We start from the raw sequence: 19,766 nt of genomic DNA, 5'->3' as shown, positions 1-19,766 counted from the left end.
ACGCTGCGCGTCTAGCAAATGAAAACTGTTCGTAACTCCAAAACGCCGATTTCATGGTCACTGGTATCTGAGAGTACAGTGCAACTGTCACATCGTCGTCTGTCAACTATATGCACCACGAGTGCTGAAAAAGCGCTGTCTCCGTCTCTTAGAGGAGAAAATCGAAATTCGGACGGTGCAGAGAATACCAACATTTCTGTGGCTGCTCTTAAGATTATTGAAACTCGTGCCCGCTTATGATTGAGATGATTTATTAAATACTGTGCAGTACATCTGTGATTAAATATCAGTTCCTGGTAAATTAGGACAAAATTACAAGTAGTATTTTACTCTGTTTTTGTGATACCTGCAAATATTATCAAGGACCACCGAGGGAATGTCAGCAGTGCTCACCAGCCAAAAAATTAAGACTATTTTCAGAGTAACTAGCTGTGCGCAACGCCATACTTAATCTACCGACGAGTTTGACTTGTGTTTAGCCCTAACGGATAATGGTGACGGCGACAGTATTCTTGAAAGGTGGAAGATACGATAAGAGAGAATAGTTTGGAGACAGTTTTGTTTCCATTTGATTTCCAATTTCTTAGGCGGTAAAACCCAGGTACTGTACGTACACTTTAATCAATAAAACAGATGGTGTCATAAAAAAAACAGCAATACGATTTTTCATTCTGAGGGCGACTGTCGTTACATACATTGTTAGATAGTCAGTTTTCCTGTTAAACTTCGAATTGTTTGCAAATTTTCGTCATTGCATGAAGTGAGCAATTTGCTCTTATGGATCGAAGTGATATCTCTCTTAGACACTACCACCCAGGAATACACTACAGCCGGCCGCGGTGGTCTAGCGGTTCTAGGCGCTCAGTCCGCAACCGCGCGACTGCTACGGTCGCAGGTTCGAATCCTGCCTCGGGCATGGATGCGTGTGATGTCCTTAGGTTAGTTAGGTTTAAGTAGTTCTAAGTTCTAGGGGACGTATGACCACAGCAGTTAAGTCCCGTAGTGCTCAGAGCCATATGAACCAATACACTACATTGGTCTGGGTACAGCTGCGTCAAATGATGGGAGATGCCAAAGGCAGCGTGAGCCTGCAGTCACCCAGAGCTGCTACTATTAATGGCGCCAACAGCAAACGGCGAACGCCTCTCCGCAGCGTGGCGCCCCGCTCGACCGCAGCCTTCTCTGCCCGCTCGGGGCTTTCAATACTACACGCCATCCCTGTGAGAGTACGAGCGAGCAAAGTGCCCAATTTCCATACCTCTGTCATCAGTCGCAGCTATTTAGCGCCGAATTAAATCTAGAGAACGTAATATATGCTCCCATACGACTTTACAGACAAGATGTGTTGACCTGTTTCCCTACGGTAGGAACGATGTGTTTCATACGCATAAAGTACGACGTTTGAATTGTTAAACGCAATGCCTCTGGCCACAGGAACTGTTGTAACATTTTTTAAGACTCTCGTAGTGCTGTCCTGAATACGGTTCGCCGGCAGGATTTAGCCTGCACTTGGCTTGGTGTTTTATCCTGGATCTCGAAGATCTCGCACCTTACAGACGACGATTTTATGACGAAATGCCGACGTTACTTCTAAGATGATCGTATTATACTGTATATACGTCGGATTTGGTGAAAATGTAGCCATGGGAAATCGTCCAATAATTTTGGAAGAGCCAACACAGGAAATACTGTTCGGAAATACAAACCTATACTACTGTCCTTTTATGATAAATGGACTCATGAATCATTAATTTCATTATTCCAGAGAGATACAGAAAAAAATCGTTGTGCAAAGGTATAGCGCACCATGGATTCAATCTGTTTTCGCAAAGGGTACTGTCTCCCCTTCAGTGAACCGTTCTTATAAAATCTATTTGGCTTTTCATAGCTTGAATATGAGGGCAATCCCTTCTAAACAAGTAGCTACTGTCTCACTATTTTAAAAATATTGCCACAAAATGAGATGATAGTTCTCGCGCCCGGGTTCCCGGGTTCGGTTCCCGGCGGGGTCAGGGATTTTCTCTGCCTCGTGATGACTGGGTTTTTTGTGATGTCCTTAGGTTAGTTAGGTTTAATTAGTTCTAAGTTCTAGGGGACTGATGACCATAGCTGTTAAGTCCCATAGTGCTCAGAGCCATTTTTTGAGAAGATAGTAGTTTGTGTTTCTCAGCTCTAGATTCTGGGACAGTTCTTTTGCAGGACGGAACCAGTGAAGCATAGTTCTCTACATGTTTCCATGGTGCCACCTGTTTTATCGAACAAATGATGACCGTAATTATGATTTGTTTCACCGGTATAGATTTTAATTTAACGAATTCGTAGCGCCTTTGTCCCGAAGTTCTTCCACGGTGTGCGGATTCCTGAAAAAGTCCCGAATAGTGGTAAAAGATGGGCGGCCACTGACCTGGCACTGAAGATGGTGGCGAGCGCGAGAAAGCAGCCGTCGGCGACCTGCGGGCTGCCCGTGTAGCAGCGGTCCACCACCCAGTCCAGGAGCGGGCCGATGTCCGGGTTGCATTCCAGCAGCAGCACCGCCGTCTCCCGCGCCAGCTGGTAGATCTGCAGCACACGCCACACACTCCTATAGCACCAGCATAACGCAGAAACAGGCGAGAGATGATACTTGCATAAAAGCGGAGAGATGATGTCAGCTCACACATACACATACACACGCTCTAACCTGATGTAAAAAGCCATGGCTTACTAACGGGATAAAAATATCTTGTAAACAGAAAAGGGAAATGTATCTTATAGCTGGGAGGAGTAATGATTCAGAAACAATGAAACATTATAAAAACTACTACACTATATTAAGAAAAGTTATTAAAAAGTCCAGAAGTATGGGCATTATGTCTGAGATTAGCACCTCTGATAATAAAATTAAAACAATTTGGAACATTGTGAAAAGCGAAACAGGGCAACCGAGAGCACAGGAAGACTGTACAGGATGTCCGAACAGTCTTTCCCTGATTACATAAATTGATAACTCATGCTACAAGTAAAACACAAATATGAAACTAGTGTGTAATTGTTTACAAACTATCAAAGTTTCTTTCACACATCAGTAAACTTCCACATGAGCACCCTCGGTAGCACGTAACACATCTAGGCGATATTCAATTTCCGCCCACACATTAGCCAACATCACTGGAGGAATCGATTCAACGACTGTGGTTATCCGTTGCCGCAGGGTTTCAAGATCTGGTGCACGTGTTCGGTAGACCTAGTCCTTGACATAACCCCATAAAAAGAAGTCTAATGGGATTATGTCAGGAGAGCGTGGAGGCCAAACCGTTGGCCCATCACGACCAATCCATCGCCCAGGAAAGGTCATATCGAGATAGGCACGGATGTCCAAACCCCAATGAGGCGGTGCACCGTCTTGCTGAAACAAGCCATCGGGGTGATACTGAAGCAGCTGAGGAACAGCATAAAGTTGAAACATATCCAGATACACTGCAGATGTGATGGTAGCCTCAGCGAAGAAGAATGGCCCGATAATTCGGTCGTGCAATAGCGCGCACCAAACATTCACCTTTGCACGTGCTGCCGAGGATGCTCATGGTTCAAATGGTTGGCTCTGAGCACTATGGGACTCAACTGCTGTGGTAATCAGTCCCGTAGAACTTAGAACTACTTAAACCTAACGACATCACACACATCCATGCCCAAGGCAGGATTCGAACCTGCGACCGTAGCAGTCGCACGGTTCCGGGATGCTCATGTGGAAGTTTACTGATGTGTGAAAAAAACTTTGATAGTTTGTGAACAATTAGACACCAGTTTCATATTTGGATCTTACTTCTAGCCTGAGTGATCAGTTTATGTAATCAGGGTAAGACTTTTCGGACGCACTGTATTTCTATCAAACACAATGAAAACTTGGTCAACAAAAAGTCAGAAGTAGAAAACATTTTTAATAATCATTTTTAAGTGTTGTAGAGAAAATAGGTTCCAGTTATTCATTATAAAATGCAAGGTAGTATGTGGAAGAGGCAGTACCTAAGCAATTTGATAAAATTAAACTTCAACCCACCTCTACTACTGAAATTAGGAAAATAATAAATTCACTCAAAAGTAAAAGCTCACATGGAATTGATGGCATTTCCAACAGAAGCTTGTTCACAACAAATAAGTAGGATTCTCAGCCACATATGTAGAAGCTCACTGGAACAGGGAATTTTTCCAGATAGACTGAAATTTGCTATTGTTAAACCATTGCATAAAGAGGGGATAGATCTAAAGCTAACAACTACTGCTCAATCTCACTTCTGACAACTTTGTCCAAAATTCTTGAAATAGTAATGTATTCAAGAGTAGCATCACATATTTGTAAAAATGAAGTACTTACAAAATGTCAATTTGGTATTCAGAAAGGCTTTTCAACAGAAAACGCTATATATGCTTTCACTGATCAAATATTAAATGCAATGAATAACCGAACACCACGCATTGGAATATTTTGTGATCACTCAAAGGCTTTTGATAGTGTGAATCATGAAATTCTTCTAGATAAGCTTAAGTATTATGGTATGAGTGGGACAGTGCACAAATGGTTTAATTCATGCTTAACTGGAAGAATGCAGAAGACAGATAGTCTACAAAAACCAGCAGAGTCCTCTAACTGGGGAGGTATCAAGAATGGTGCACCACAGGGTTCAGTCTTGGGTCCCTTACCGTTCTTAATACATATTAATAACTTGCCACACTATATTCATGAATATGCAAAGTTAGTCCTTTTTGCTGATGATACAAGTATAGTAATTACACCCAAGAAGCAAGAATCAGCTGAGGAAATTGGAAATAACGTCTTTCAGAAAACTATTCAGTGGTTCTCTGCAAAGCTTCGTGTTCATCAATATACGCTGTATTCCGAAACACTTGTGCGTGCGCCGGCATTGTGCTTTTTCGGCAGCGATGCCACTTTTATCCTAATTTACAGAGCTGACAAGCCTCCTAACCCCACGTTTTTAGGGACAGATGACCCCATCTTTTAAACCAGCCAACCAACCCACGTTTTGAGAAGAGTCATGGACATCCAACCACTTAGCGCTCTGGTAGTTTCACTGTCCTTCTACCTCATTCCGTAGATGATCGCGACAGTAGCACGTGAACATCCTACCATCTTCTCCGTTTTTGTGATATTCGTTCACAGGCTCTGTGTAATAATAATCTGCCCTTTGTCAATGTCGCTTATATCAACAGATTTTCCCATTTGCAGCCCATCTTCGCTAGAGTGATCCCGCTTCCGTGTCTGCTCCGCTTACATACTTCTGTTACCGTGGCAGGTGACCGCAACACCACCACGAGGCATCCAATGTCGCTGTCGGCAGAGCTCATAATGTTTTGGCTTATCAGAGTAAATGATGTGATTCAAGAGATGCAAGGCTGAGTAAGCATGAAGAAACGTTTTATTATGGCTGTCTTCGTAGGACAAGGATATAATGTCGCAATACATTACTAGTAAAAGCCTTAGCAAATGCTATGAAAGATCATCATCGTGAATCTTGAGACGTAGCGATACAAAACATTTTTAGATACTTCTGTTCAGCTGGACTGAACTTTTAAAGCGCCAAGCTGGAGCTGAACAACTGCTTTACGTCTCTACGAAACATAAATGAACGAGCGGTCAGCCACATGCAGATTCCCTGAGCCACAGTTCCAGGCAAGCAGGCTGCGTCGCTGGAAATGCCTGCTCCATGGCAGCAGCCTTGCGGCCAGTGTATGCAGATGAAACCACCGCTTGGTTTATCCGTCTGTAACGCTCTCCCCTTTCCGATTTAATATGCCCGACGGAGCAGATGGTGTTACACGAGAAGTGTATGCTATGTGCATGGATCATGTTTCCTCTTTGCCTGCTCTATCACTACCATCAAAACCATCCGACACCTCACCGCACCTCCGTACAACTTGAAAAGCTAGCCGCCGACGTGATGTCAACTGGAAAAATTTCCGCACGCAGTGTACCACACAAATAAATTATTGCAGACCGCACGACCTTTTCGAGATCGCATAGATTTACCACTGGCGACGCCAGGAAGGAAACGGCTGTGACCATAGGTACACAATTTATGTCGGCACAAGTGTGGCATTATTTTGTAAAAGAACGCACTGGTAGACGGGTGGCAGTAATTCTGGGTTCTCATGCCTAAGTTCGACGGTTCAGATATGGCTGCAATAGGAGGATCATTTTAAACAAACATTTTTCTTCACTCGCTCATCACATTTTCAGTTTTTCATTTTCATGTATCTTCCAACGTAATACCGTATCTGGTTTAAAAAGAGGAGGGCCGGCCGCGATGACTGAGCGGTTCTAGGCGCTTCAGTCCGGAACCGCGCGACTGCTACGGTAGCAGGTTCGAATCCTGCCTCGGGTATGGATGTGTGTAATGTCCTTAGATTAGTTAGGTTTAAGTAGTTCTAAGTTCTAGGAGACTAATGACCTCAGATGTTAAGTCCCATACTGCTCCCAGCCATTTTTTGAAAAAGAGGTTCAACGTCTCCTATATAACGAGCCGATTGACAGTATAGTGCCATTACTACATTATGGATTAGTCGTATTCCATGGATGCCAAGGAGAACAGTCTTTAGGATGTGGAAAGAAGTCAAAGACGTAAATTTAATTGAAGTGTAAAACACTGATATGGTACTACATTACCGTATTGCAAGGCTTCCTCTAATTACATATTAACATAAAACATTAAAGTTTAGATTTATGTGAAGATATTCTACAATGGACTGGGAGGAGTTGCCCAATAGCACATGTTCTATTTCAATCTTAAACTTCACTACGTTATCGATATGACATTTAATATTCTCGGATATGTAGTTGAACACATGAGTAAGCACTGTCTGACTCTCTTCTGTACTAACGATAGCTCCGAGAAGTCTTTTTAAACATTGTTTTAGGCCCTAGTGTTTCATTAATGCTTTTCACAATTTTTTACTGAAAAGAAGACATTAATGAATACACGCATTGTGAAGTAGTTTCCAACACATTTTTTCAAGAGGCATCTTCAGGATGATAGATTAAAACCACAAATAATTATTAAATAGCGCAGTTCTGCATTTTGAAAATACTAACCAATTAACCTTAATTTACACAGAAAATGATTCCATAACACATTAATGAAAGTAAATGTGCAGGATAAAATTGTTTCTTCGCTTGTAAATAGCCTGCAGCAGTAATCATGCCTGCTCCAAACACAGCTTGACGACGCGCTTCATTAATTCCATGCAGTGCGTTTTCCAATTGATGTTGTGGTTGGTAAGTAGACCCAAAAGCTTAACACTTTCTACTTCTTGTATTTCACAATTTGAGAAACTTATTTTTTGAGCTCGTGGAATTCTTTGAGAAGTATTGAACTGTATGTACTGAGAGTCTTCATTATTGTTTCTTCAGGGCCACCTACGGCAATCCTACATTCCACAGTAGCGAAAACGCACAAATAAATTTAATTTGTACAGTCAATCAATAATTTCACAACAAATGTATCCTGACAGTTCAATTCCGGAGGATTCACAGTATTTTTCCAAACTATACACGATTCCAGATAATGGTGTTTTGTATATCAAACACTCTATCAAATAAACACTCTATCAAATAAACGTAGTCAAAATTACAGGATGACAAAGACAGGCAATCAATTGTACCAACAACAAGCCTTCCTAAATCGAAGGAAACTATGATGCAGTATGTGCTTAAGTCTCTCTTTTCTACATTCTTTCATATTGCTTTGTTATTGAAATTCTGGTCAAATACAAGTGACGTATCTTTTATACGCCACAACTACATACACATAAAATGAAGGTTCTTAATTCCTAGAACGGCCAGGAAAAGGTGACCATTTTATGTGTACGGAAATGCAAACGACGTAAAGATAAAATAGAAAACAAAAACAAAACAAACAAGAAATTACCAATATTTCCCACGCAAATCGATATTTACAATGTTATCATTCCTTTATCGTAGCTCAAAAAAGAGAACGGAGAACATAAAAACTAACTAATTCGTACGTTAGACGATCACATTACAAAAATTTCAGGCCGTCTAGACTAAGCACGTTGGTCGCAAAATGCACTAAAAGTTTCAGCGAAAGAGTGTCGTAAACTTGGAAACACTGAAATTTCTCCAGTCTTGGCTGGGAGCAGTACTTGACTAATGTTGAACAAAAAGTATGGAAACTCCGTGAGAAATGCATGCTTGAACATAAACGCTGTTGCTAGTCTAGTCTATAGGTTTTGCTGTTTTATATGACCACTAACAGCACCTGTGCAGTGACTTCAATTCGTTGCAAGCTTCAATCGTGGTCAGAAAAGCGCTCTGAGTAGAAGTCAGTGCAATATGTCGTAGCTAAGTGCATTCGAACGTGGGCAAATTGCTGGTGTTCGTATGGTGCGTGCTTCTGTAACCAAGGGAGCCGAAGTGCTTGATGTTTGAAGTGGCAACATATCGAAAATTTACACCCCACATTGGGAAAACGGAAAAGCATCATCCGCTAAGTCACAATTCGGGAGAAAGTGCGTGCTGAGTGTTAGTGACAGAGTGCTGAGTGTTAGTGACAGACGGTCACTGATGAGGATTGTCAGGACACATGAGTCACCGCAGAACTGAAAATGTCGCACTCGCGAAACCTTGCAGCAGTTAAACAACACGTACGGAACTCCAGAAGAAGGCAATAGCAGGACGAGATGGAATTCCAAAACCACTCACCAGTGATACAAATGCCCGCCACCAGTTACCAGATATCAATATTAATGAGCCTTTGTGGTCCACTTTGGAGAGAAGGTTGCGTTATCATCATCCACCTCCATCACAGTTATCCACTATTTTGCATGAAATACAGTATAAGGTTCCCTTGAACACACTACGTTACCTGTATTTACCCATTCCCAGACAACTGTAGGCAGTTTTGAACGCCAACTGGTTTTCTTAGGCATGGTCATGAGTTGTGTTTTTAGTGTTTCTAACTTTTTGTCCAGTCCCTGTACGTTCCCTTGCAGGAAACACAAACCATCAAGTCTCCTGCGAAACTATTTTGCTGTGGGTATAGGCGGTTTCCGAAGATCGTTCCTATACGGTATAAGCAAACCAACCTTTACGTTATCTACCAAGACGTTGGCCAAACAAAAAGAGGAACTTCCCACAAGCGACGTTTCTGTACGTATCGAAAATTCATTCTGTATATGAAGGCTACGTCGGATGCTTAAGGGTATGATTGACTAGAAGAGGTCCACAGCGGTGCGATCGATATATACAGTGATGTAGATTAAAATCCCAGGTATCACACACTGTAGCCATTCACCTTGGTTGTCCCTCGTTTTCGAAAGACTAACGAAAGAAATATTTGTAATTTTGTGTTACACTCAACAGCATTTAAAAAATTGTATGATGTGCCTGTGTGGTGTAATGGATACGATAACAGCTATGCAGAAGGTTGTCAGTTCGAATCTTGTCAGGTGCACAACACTTTTTTTAATTTTTAAATCTTTGCAGAAATTACTTATACCAATATTTTTATTCACACAAATGGTTTAAATGTAATTTTCTATTTCTATTCCTTTGTCACATTTTAATCGCCGTATGATTTTTTTTTCTTGTTCTTAATTCTTCTTTATAGCGTTCTTTTTCGAATTGGAATTTTTGTGAATATGAATTTCACTGTATTTATTTATTATAATATTGAATTATTAGCAAATTCCAATCTATCAGTTAAAAAACAAAAGACGAAATAATCCATTTCTATCTGTGCAGTGGTGTGAGAAATGCATTTTTGATATTGGATGTGCAATTTTTCTTTTACGTGGTAATCGTAATACAAACATTTAAAACATAACCTAAACACCTATTACACTACGGACAAAATAACACACATTAAAATTTAAATGAAATATAAGTAAAACGAAAGTCAAGCAAAATGAGAAATATACTGGGTGATCAAAAAGTCAGTATAAATTTGAAAACTTAATAAACCACGGAATAATGTAGATAGAGAGGTAAAAATTGACACACATGCTTGGAATGACATGGTGTTTTATTAGAACCACCTCATATTGCTAGGCGCGTGAAAGTTCTCTTGCGCGCGTCATTTGGTGATGATCGTGTGCTCAGCCTCCACTTTCGTCATGCTTGGCCTTCCAGGTCCCCAGACCTCAGTCCGTGGGATTATTGACTTTGAGGTTACCCGAAGTCGAAAGTATATCGTGATCGACCGACATCCCCAGGGATGCTGAAAGACAATATCCGACGCCAATGCCTCACCATAGCTCCGGACATGCTTTACAGTGCTGTTCACAACATTATTCCTCGACTACAGCTATTGTTGAGGAATGATGGTGGACATATTGAGCATTTCCTGTAAAGAACTTCATCTTTGCTTTGTCTTACTTTGTTATGCTAATTATTGCTACTCTGATTAGATGAAGCGCCATCTGTCGGACATTTTTTGAACGTTTGTATTTTTTTGGTTCTAATAAAACACCATGTCATTCCAAGCACGTGTGTCAATTTATACCTCTCTATCTACATTTTTCAGTGATTTATTCAGTTTTCAAATTTATACTGACCTTTTGATCACCCGGTATATGATGAACGCTATAATGTGGAAGAGAAAACAGGGCGATAAAATAAAGGAAATCAAATCGAAATTAATACATCAAGTAATTAAAAACACATGAAGAAAGATTTCAAGTGGAAAATAAAAATGAAAGCAAATGAAGAAGTTCATATTATGATTACAATTATGCGACAAAGGAATGGGATTAAAAATTACATTTAAACCAATTAACTGAATAAAAATAACGATCGAAATAATTTAGATAAAGATTTAAAAATAAAAAAATATGTACCTGATGAGAATCAAACCGACAATCTACTGCATACGAAGCTACTATCGTATCCACTACGCCAAACAACCACACCACAGAACGCAACTGTTTTAGTGTTATTGATTGTCACCCAATTCAGAATTTCTCTTAGGTCAGTTACTCGCAAACAAGACCCCACAAGGGTGAATAGCTGCAGTGTGTGATACCTGGGATCTTAACCTGCATCTCCGTATAGATAGTTTCCTAAGTCGATTGCAACTCTGGCAACCTTTCCTTGTAAAATATTATAACACTCTTCACAGGCGCTAGCAAAGACGGGAATGCACTTTACTTTTACCTCCTCAGACTTTCATTTATTTTCAAGATTGGACAATTTTAGCCTCAAATTCCATTGTTTACTTTGTTGGAGTATGTGATGTGGAAACAAAATCAGCCATCATGAGCTGCATGTACTATCACTTCTCAGTACCGTAATGTATATATTAAAAGTTGTCATCGCACATCCCTGATACTGGCTTCGCACACCGATCGAATAAATACTTCCAAGTTCAGAAACAAACAGGTCAGTTCGTATCCCTCTTTCCTTGAGAAATCGAAGATCTGAGCCGGTTTCTGATAATATGGAGGAATAAATTTACAGGTTGTTTTATATCTTTTCTTATCGTACAACTTAAGTAAGATGGTAATACCAAGTTGCTTCATAGTCCTCTTTGCGTGCCCGAAACACAGTTAGAAGATGCTGATTTTTCCACCTGCCATCTAGGTAAGCCTCTCTGGATATAGTGGCCACATGCTCAACAGAAATTGCATTTTCGGGTTCCACTTTTGGAGGCAGGTCGAGTACAAGGGGAGACTTGCAAGAGTCTGTTGAAAGCGAGTTGCAAGTACTTTTTGGCTCAAGGCACAGTGACGGTAGTAGCAGCAAGGAATTAATAAGTTACATCTAATACGGAATAAGCAGACCAGCCTACCTATGCACTACACTGAGTTTATACAATTACCCAGGACGTCTTCTAGAAGCCTCTCTGCCTCTAGATCGCTCGTCCCACGTCTCTGATCTGTGGTCTTCCTTTCTTGCAACACGTGTCGTGGTCTTTTTACTGCGTCTACAGAACTCTTTATCCACCTTACTGTTCTACCTTATTTGGATCCTCTTATACCCTAGAACACTAAAGGTGGGGAAATGTTACATCTACTGCAAATTTATTCAAAGGAAGTCGTAATTTACACCGAGATAGCGATATGCACGTATACAGATAGCGGTAGTACTGCGTACACAAGGTTTAAAAGGGCAGTGCATTGGCGCAGCTACCATTTGTACTCAGTTGGTTCATGTGAAAAGATTTCCGATGTGGTTATGGCCGCACGACGAGAATTAACGGACTTTGGAAGAGGAATGGTAGTTGGAGCTAGGCGTAAGGGACATTCCATTTCGGAAATCGTTGGGAAACTCTGTACTACTAGATCCACAGTGCCAAGAATGTGACGAGAATATCAAATTTCAGGCATTACCTGTCACCACAGACATCGCAGTGCTCGATGACCTTCACTTAACGACAGAGAGCTACGGCGTTTGCGTTGAGATGTCAGTGCTAACAGACAAGTAACAGTGCGTGATATAATTACAGAAATCAATGTCGGACGTATGACGAATGTATCCCTTAGGACAGTGTGGAGACATATGGCGTTAACGGGCTATGGCAGCAAACGACCGACGGGAGTGCCTTTGCTAACAGCACGACGCCTGCAGCGCCGCTCCTTTTGCTCGTGACCATATCGGTTGGACCCTTGACTCCTGGAAAACCGTGGGCTGGTCAGATGATTTCCGATTTCCGTTGGTAAGAGCTGATGGTAGGGTTCGAGTGTGGTGAAGACCCCACAAACCCATGAGCCCTGTTGTCAACAAGGCACTGTGCAAGCTGGCGAGGGCTCTATAAAGATGTGAGCTCTATTTATATTGAATGGACTGGGTCCTCTGGTCAGGTTAAACCGATCATTGAATGCAAATGGTTATGTTCTGCTACTTGGAGACCATTTGCAGCCATTCATGGACTTAATGTTCCCAAAAACAACGGAATTTTTATGGATGACGATGTGTCATGTCTCTAGGCCACAATTGTTCGCGATTGTCTTGATGAACAAATTTTTAGCGAATGATTTGGCTACACAGGTAGCCCGACATGGATCACATCGAACATTTGTGGGACATAATCAAGAGGTCATCTCGTCCACAAAATCCTGCAACGGCAACACATTCGCACTTATGGGAGGCTGGCGACACAGCATGACTCAATATTTCTCCAGTAGACTTCCAACAACTTGATGAGTCTATGCCACGTCAATTTGGCTGCATTATGCCGGGAAAAACGAGGTTCGACACGATATTAGGACTTTTATCACCTCAGTATATAAGTTATGCATTAGTAAATTACAATTACTAGATCTGTAATGGTATGTTACATACCAAATTACGTGTTTCATAGGCTACTGCAACTGTAAATTATACGAGGGTATAGTAATCTACGGATAATAGTGACACCACGGCATCACCACTCATGGTCCATGTCTACTGCTAGCAACTCATTTCTATCTACATTTTTTCGTTTCCATCGTTTCCTAGACGTTTCTGTATTCTTCGAGAATATATTGTTAAAGATGTGGTTCGTCTGTTTGTATTGCGTCATGCGTGTTTCGTTTCTTTTTATGTGTGAATCATCTTCGGAGGCATGGTGTGGTCTTATTAGTATGTATGTGGCGTCCTGGAGTGAAGCTGACAGTGAACAGCGGAAGTGAGGTATTAAGTCGAAATCGTTTCATAAAACGTCAATATAGAAGCTTTCGAAATGTGGTGCTACAGAAGAATCCTGAAGATTAGATGGGTAGATCACATAACTAATGAGGAAGTATTGAATCGGATTGGGGAGAAGAGAAGTTTGTGGCACAACTTGACCAGAAGAAGGGATCGGTTGGTAGGACATGTTCTGAGGCATCAAGGGATCACCAATTTAGTATTGGAGGGCAGCGTGGAGGGTAAAAATCGTAGAGGGAGACCAAGAGATGACTACACTAAGCAGATTCAGAAGGACGTAGGTTGCAGTAGGTACTGGGAGATGAAGAAGCTTGCACAGGATAGAGTAGCATGGAGAGCTGCATCAAACCAGTTTCAGGACTGAAGACCACAACAACAAACAATAAAACGTCAATAGTTGGACATGCTGCGTACGAAACCCAAATAAGTAATACTCCAGGACGGCAACATACGTACCAACAAGATCACAAAGTGTCACTGAAGATGCTTCACACATAAAAAAGAAGCGAATCGCGTATTGCATAATAGAAACAGCATTCCATTTAGTTGCATTTCACGATCCACATTTTCAACAGTATATTTATCTTGTTTAGTTGTTGTAAATTCCAGATTTGTATATCAGTACAATACAATATAACACAATTTCCAAGTCATCTTGTTCACACGCTGCTGATACTTTCTGTAGCATGTCCTTCGTGTCATATGTGTCATTTAACCTTACGTCTCACCGCCTGTTAATGGCAGCACAAACATTGCAGTGCCTAAATAAATGTTGGACAAGTTGATATTTAATAACAACAACGTGACGAGATAGAAATGCTACACGAAAAGAAAGAAATAAATCACATGAAAGTGAGGAGTAGTGCAGATATAAAGTGGAATTTTCCTAAATATATAGGTCGTGATGCCCAAGGTCCGTTCTCCGCCCAGTCCCATCTTCTTGAGGAGCCTTTATGGGGTGTCTCTTGACATTCTGGCGATATTTTGTTCGTTGGCACAGTGCCCTGACGGGCTCTAAGAAAGCATGGCCGTATCTGAGCGCATAACGCGTTTCCAGAGGGCGGTGGAGACTGCACACCGGCGCTCCAGGAGACAGGCGCCTTTGCTCGTACACGACTCGCGGCTCTCGTGCTTGCTCTGGGATTCCCGGTCCAAACTGAATAAATAGCCAGTCTGTGGCCTCCGTCTCTGCGGGTTGGCGCAGCTGGGTCACGCTCCTCGTGTTTGCCCGCCTCACAGTGTTTGCGCAGCGCTGCAGCTCATGAAAATGAACTCACTTATCTACCGCGCGCAGCATTCTACAATCTATTATCGCCTCACGGCCAGAAACGTTCTTCAGACACCACAGTGGGCCTCACTCATTATAACAACTAACTCAAGACTATGTACAGTGCGGCCAAACTGAAAGGGAGCTCGAAACGTCTTTCAGCATTTCGTGAAAACGTAATTTAAATTACAAAGAGCGAGATCATCCGAACATTAAGTGTTAAAAGATAAAATGTTAAAAGATAGTCTGCAGAAAAATCTGACAAGATCTTAACGCCGATTACTTCTCCAAGTACGAACCAACAGATAGGTACCTGCTTGTTATCGTAACAAATATTGACTTTCTCATAAGCTAAAGCTTCGAGATCAAGCAGCACTTGTTCAGTTTTACAGTTAGTTTGTAAACGAGTTGAGATCGGTACATTTGCATCCTCAGTTTTTCATTTCTTCAGACCGAATGAGGTGCGCTGCTGCAAGACCCAAGACCTGTATTCGAGAGGAAGGTGTTTAATATCCCAGACGGACCATCGAGATTTAGGCTTTGTGTGATGGGTGGTTGTTTTCTTCGAAAGGGAAAGGCTGATTTTCTTCCCAAGTCTTCCACAAAACGAACTTGCTCTCCGTCTCCAGACAGGACGTTAAACCCTAATCTTCTTTTCTCCATCCATCCATTCATTCATTCATTCGTGTGAGGCTTGGTTCATGTCGTCCAGGAACAAGTATATGAACTCACAGAACATGCAGGAGTATGTGTAAGAAAATCCTCAAGAGTACGTTGAACACCCGTTACGTAATGTTATTTTGTGCGATGCCTGCGGATCGGTTTCAACTTGGGCTCCTTGTATTTTCGTTACAGAGTGCAATCAAATAAAAGTGATGGAAGTACCAGCCAGAGCTGTTTTCGAACAAAATACAAACGTCACAAAAAATGTTCAAATGTGTTTGAATTCCTAAGGAACAAAACTGCTGAGGTCATCGGCCCCTAGACACACTACTTAAACTAACCTTAACTTATGCTTAGAACAACATACACACCCACGCCCGACGGAGGACTTGAACCTCCGGCGGGATGGGCCGCGCCAGACGTGACAAGGCGCCTCAAACCGCACGGTCACTTCGCGTGGCTTCAGCTTCGCAAGGGAGTGTGTGTTTGCTGATGACCCATTTCCATGGTAAATTATTATTCTATCCTACTGTAACTAGGTAGAACACTGTTTATGATCGCTCCCACTGGCGGTAACGTAGAGGTCGATAGGACAACAGGCGGTACTTCAGATCGATGACGGTGGAGTTAACGAAATGAACGGCTAGGGATAAACATACTCCAGAGCGCTGCAAGACTCATCGTAAGCATACACATTCCGATTCAAACGTAATACAGGCAAGTTCAACCATCCGTAATAAATGCCGCATATCTAAGGCTTTAATAACAAACAAGACTAACTGCGAGTGTTGGGCAACACTATTTGTATTTATGGGCACACTACATACACTTATATGGCAGGCACCTCTCCCGGGAGGAAGTTCCGGCCGGAGTATGAACCCCGAGTATGTCTCTCTTTCCCTCCATTTCGATATTCAGGCTGGGTGGGAAATCCAAATCACTTTCGGATACTAAAATTGGAACTTTGCAAAGCGGTTCAAGAAACAGAGTACAACATTCTGTCGACGTTGCTGAGCCGCAAAATGATGTACTTGGCACGACTGGGGAAAAATCAAGGTATCTCCCTTGGCTAACGACCAGGCCGGATAAGCGTAGCAATTCAGAACGCTACTGCATTGTGGGCTACTTGCCGATACAGCACAGACTGGGCTACGGCGCCAAGGTGGTTACTTCATGCTGTCGCCGAGCAGGGCGACCAGAAGAGCATAAGCGCCGACAAAGAAGATAGCAGGGCTATTGCAGTTACGTCCCGGTTGCCTCGCATTCGAGTCACAGACGTAAGACTTAGGTGACCAGAACCGATACAGTAGCCAAACAAGTACGAACCAAACCACTGGAAACGGCCCTCACTTTCAGTCACAGGCATCTCAGTCTGTCTGCCACTAGTCTGCCACTGCTTCGGCCCAAGAGTCTACATGGTTCAACCAGCTACCCTCTATGGACTCTAAAGCTGTTAGCCGGGGAACTTCTGCTGGTTCCGAGCCAATGCTATGGGCTCGGTGCTGTCACACTGGCGGGACGCCTGAGGGGCCCACTTCAGCTGCTGCCCCGCCTTCCACAATGGAGGTCCCTGGCTCCCGTCTGGGTTCGCGCAGCTGCTCGTCCGCCGTCGCGTGGGTCGGTAAACTTCTCGTCGCCTGCCTCTGCTCTGGGCAGACTCTGCTGTTGGGAGCTATCACTTCTGGATGGTGCCACTAGGGTGACTCGCCCGTCTTGGCTGCTCTCGCTCGGGGCTGCTAACGCCCTCGCCGCAGAATTCCTGTACAGCTGGATCAGCGGCCTTGCCGTTCCGTAGCGTCAGCAACTGACTGTGGCGCCTTCTTCATCTGGTCGTGCGCTCTATACCTTCTCTGGGCTTTGACATCCCTCCCGCGGCAACGACACGACGAAACTACATTGCGGAACAAATGAATGGTTTCCCTATGCTGTTTCTCTGACGTATCACCGGGCGTCTAGCAGGCTTGGATGTTGGTCCTCCGACATTCTGATCACGACTCACCTAGTCCACTACACACGATAGCGCCATATCAACCTGGTCGTTATAACGTACGAGAGCTTTTCAATAAAGAATGATCATAATTTTTTTATAATATACCTTCACTCATCCTCACAATTTTGATGGTCCTTCTCAAAGTAATCTCCCATGAATGTGATGCACTTGTCCCAGTATTTCTGCCAGTCTTAAAATACATGCTGGAAACAATTTTTTGAGAGGTCCTTCGAAATCGCCTCTGCAGCCTTCCCCACTACTTCTGATGACTGATAATGCCTCCTATCAAGGCGTTTATTCATGTTAGGGAATAGAAAAAAGTCACATGGGGCTAAATCCGGACTATAGGGAGGGTGAAGGATGCACTTCACGTTGATTTTTGCAAGACATTCAGCAACAACATTGGCACTATGCGGCCGCACATTATCGTAGTGCAGCATCCAGCCAGCTTCATGGAAATGTGGTCTTCTGCTATGTTTTCAGGGCATCCCTGTAGTATTGTCAAGTTACTGATGTGTGCGCAGGACAACATGCTGATAAACCATTCCATGAATATCAAAGAATGAGATGACCATAAGGTTCCCAGCAGAAGTAACCAATTTTGCTTTTCTGGCGATAGGTGATGGAGATTTCCACACTGAGCTTTGCTGTTTGCTCTCAGGATCAAAATGGTGTAGCCAAGTTTCATTAGCAGTGATTATATTTGAAAGTAACTCCGGATCTTCCTCTAATATCGACTTGAAACTGCATGCAGACCTGCACGCGGATGTCCTTTTGTTTGGGAATCAACAGTCTTGTAACCCATCGCGCACAAACACGTGTCACGTGTAATTTTTCTGTCACCAACGTGTGGGTGGCACCAAATGAAATGTTCAGTATTTCAGAAAGTGATCTTAATGTAATTCGTCGATCCTCTCTCACAATGACAGCAGCAGCGTTTTTTTCTTCCGTAAGAGCAGTAACTTGAGCACCGGCTCAACCTTCCTTTGAAATTGATTGCCTCCCCTCTTTAAATATTTTAAACCACCTTCGAGCTGTGCTGTAGGTAAGAGCAGGTTCTCCATAGGCTTCCTGTAACATTGTTTGTTGAAACGAAAGCAGAATTTCAAAGCCGCATATTGTTCCTCGCGTGTTACCTCCATTGCAGCGGTAGCCGATACCGAACATGTCTGACCTGCCTCTCATTAGAGACTAGCCACAAACCCAAATTCACCTTAAATAATTCGTCGAAAGCGTGAGAAATCTAATTCATTGTTTCCGGATCTCTTAGTCGTATATATATATATATATATATATATATATATATATATATATATATAAAAATGTACGTGTGTGTGTGTGTGTGTGTGTGTGTGTGTGTGTGTGTGTGTATCAATGAATGTATGTTCCACGTCTCCTCCTAAATCACTAGATCGATTTCAACCAAATGTGGTACACATATCATTTACTATCTGGAAAGAAACACTGTAGCGTTAAGAACCACCTGCGTCACAAAAGGATGACAGTGGGGAGAGTGGGAAGCCATAGAAACATAACTCAGGAACGGCCAGAGCAATTTCTCCCGCATTTGGTATGTGCAGGGGTCGTATAAAGATACTGAGGGAATAAGATACCCTTACTACCGCTAGGAGTAGGGGCGACGATGATAAGGTATGACATATATATAAAACCTTCCGAATACGACTTGTTGGTATTTCTTCCTTGTAATTAGTTCATTTAGGATAAATTAGAAGTATGAAGCGCAATCTCTGTCGTATGCGTTGTTCAATGAGTCAACCAGGTCGCAAGAATTATCATTGCAGCAAGTCAATAATTTTGTCTGCGAGTTTCGGGGCAAAGATCATGTCATGCGGCTGAATATCTCAGATACATTTAACATCCCCTCTGTAGCCGAATGGCCTAAAACATTAGAGAATCAAAAGACTGCCAGCGTGAAATATGTGTGACATACGCGTACGCAGGCGTAGCCACGGGCAAGAAGCTAGCACTAAATACAAATTCAGCGCCCGTTACATAACGCCCCACCCTGAAAAGTTACATGTTATTCGCGGTGAAAAGACGTGTCCAGAAACATTAGCGGAACAAGTGTGAGAATGAAAGCTGGACCTCTGTAGAGTGGCAGCCATAAGAATCCCATTTTTCCCGTTATTCCAATATACACAAAGCATGATTAGAAAATAACTGTATGTGGGTTATCATCGACAATGCCA

At 42.5% G+C, this 19,766-nt stretch overlaps 1 protein-coding gene across 2 annotated transcripts in view; it reads right to left on the bottom strand.

Annotated features, from left to right (window-relative positions):
- Positions 1-19,766, bottom strand: part of LOC126343774 (protein furry) — a 1,073,323-nt gene that overhangs the window by 837,954 nt on the left and 215,603 nt on the right. For both annotated transcript variants that reach the window (XM_050001966.1, XM_050001967.1), the window contains exon 23: positions 2,405-2,559. In XM_050001966.1, coding sequence (XP_049857923.1) covers positions 2,405-2,559 — 155 coding nt within the window. The remainder of the gene's footprint in view (positions 1-2,404; positions 2,560-19,766) is intronic.

Source organism: Schistocerca gregaria, chromosome 1 (assembly GCF_023897955.1).
Source record: "Schistocerca gregaria isolate iqSchGreg1 chromosome 1, iqSchGreg1.2, whole genome shotgun sequence".
In the NCBI taxonomy this organism is placed as follows: domain Eukaryota; kingdom Metazoa; phylum Arthropoda; class Insecta; order Orthoptera; family Acrididae; genus Schistocerca; species Schistocerca gregaria.
Note: the sequence above shows the minus strand (reverse complement) of the source record. Positions and strands in the feature narration are given on the sequence as shown.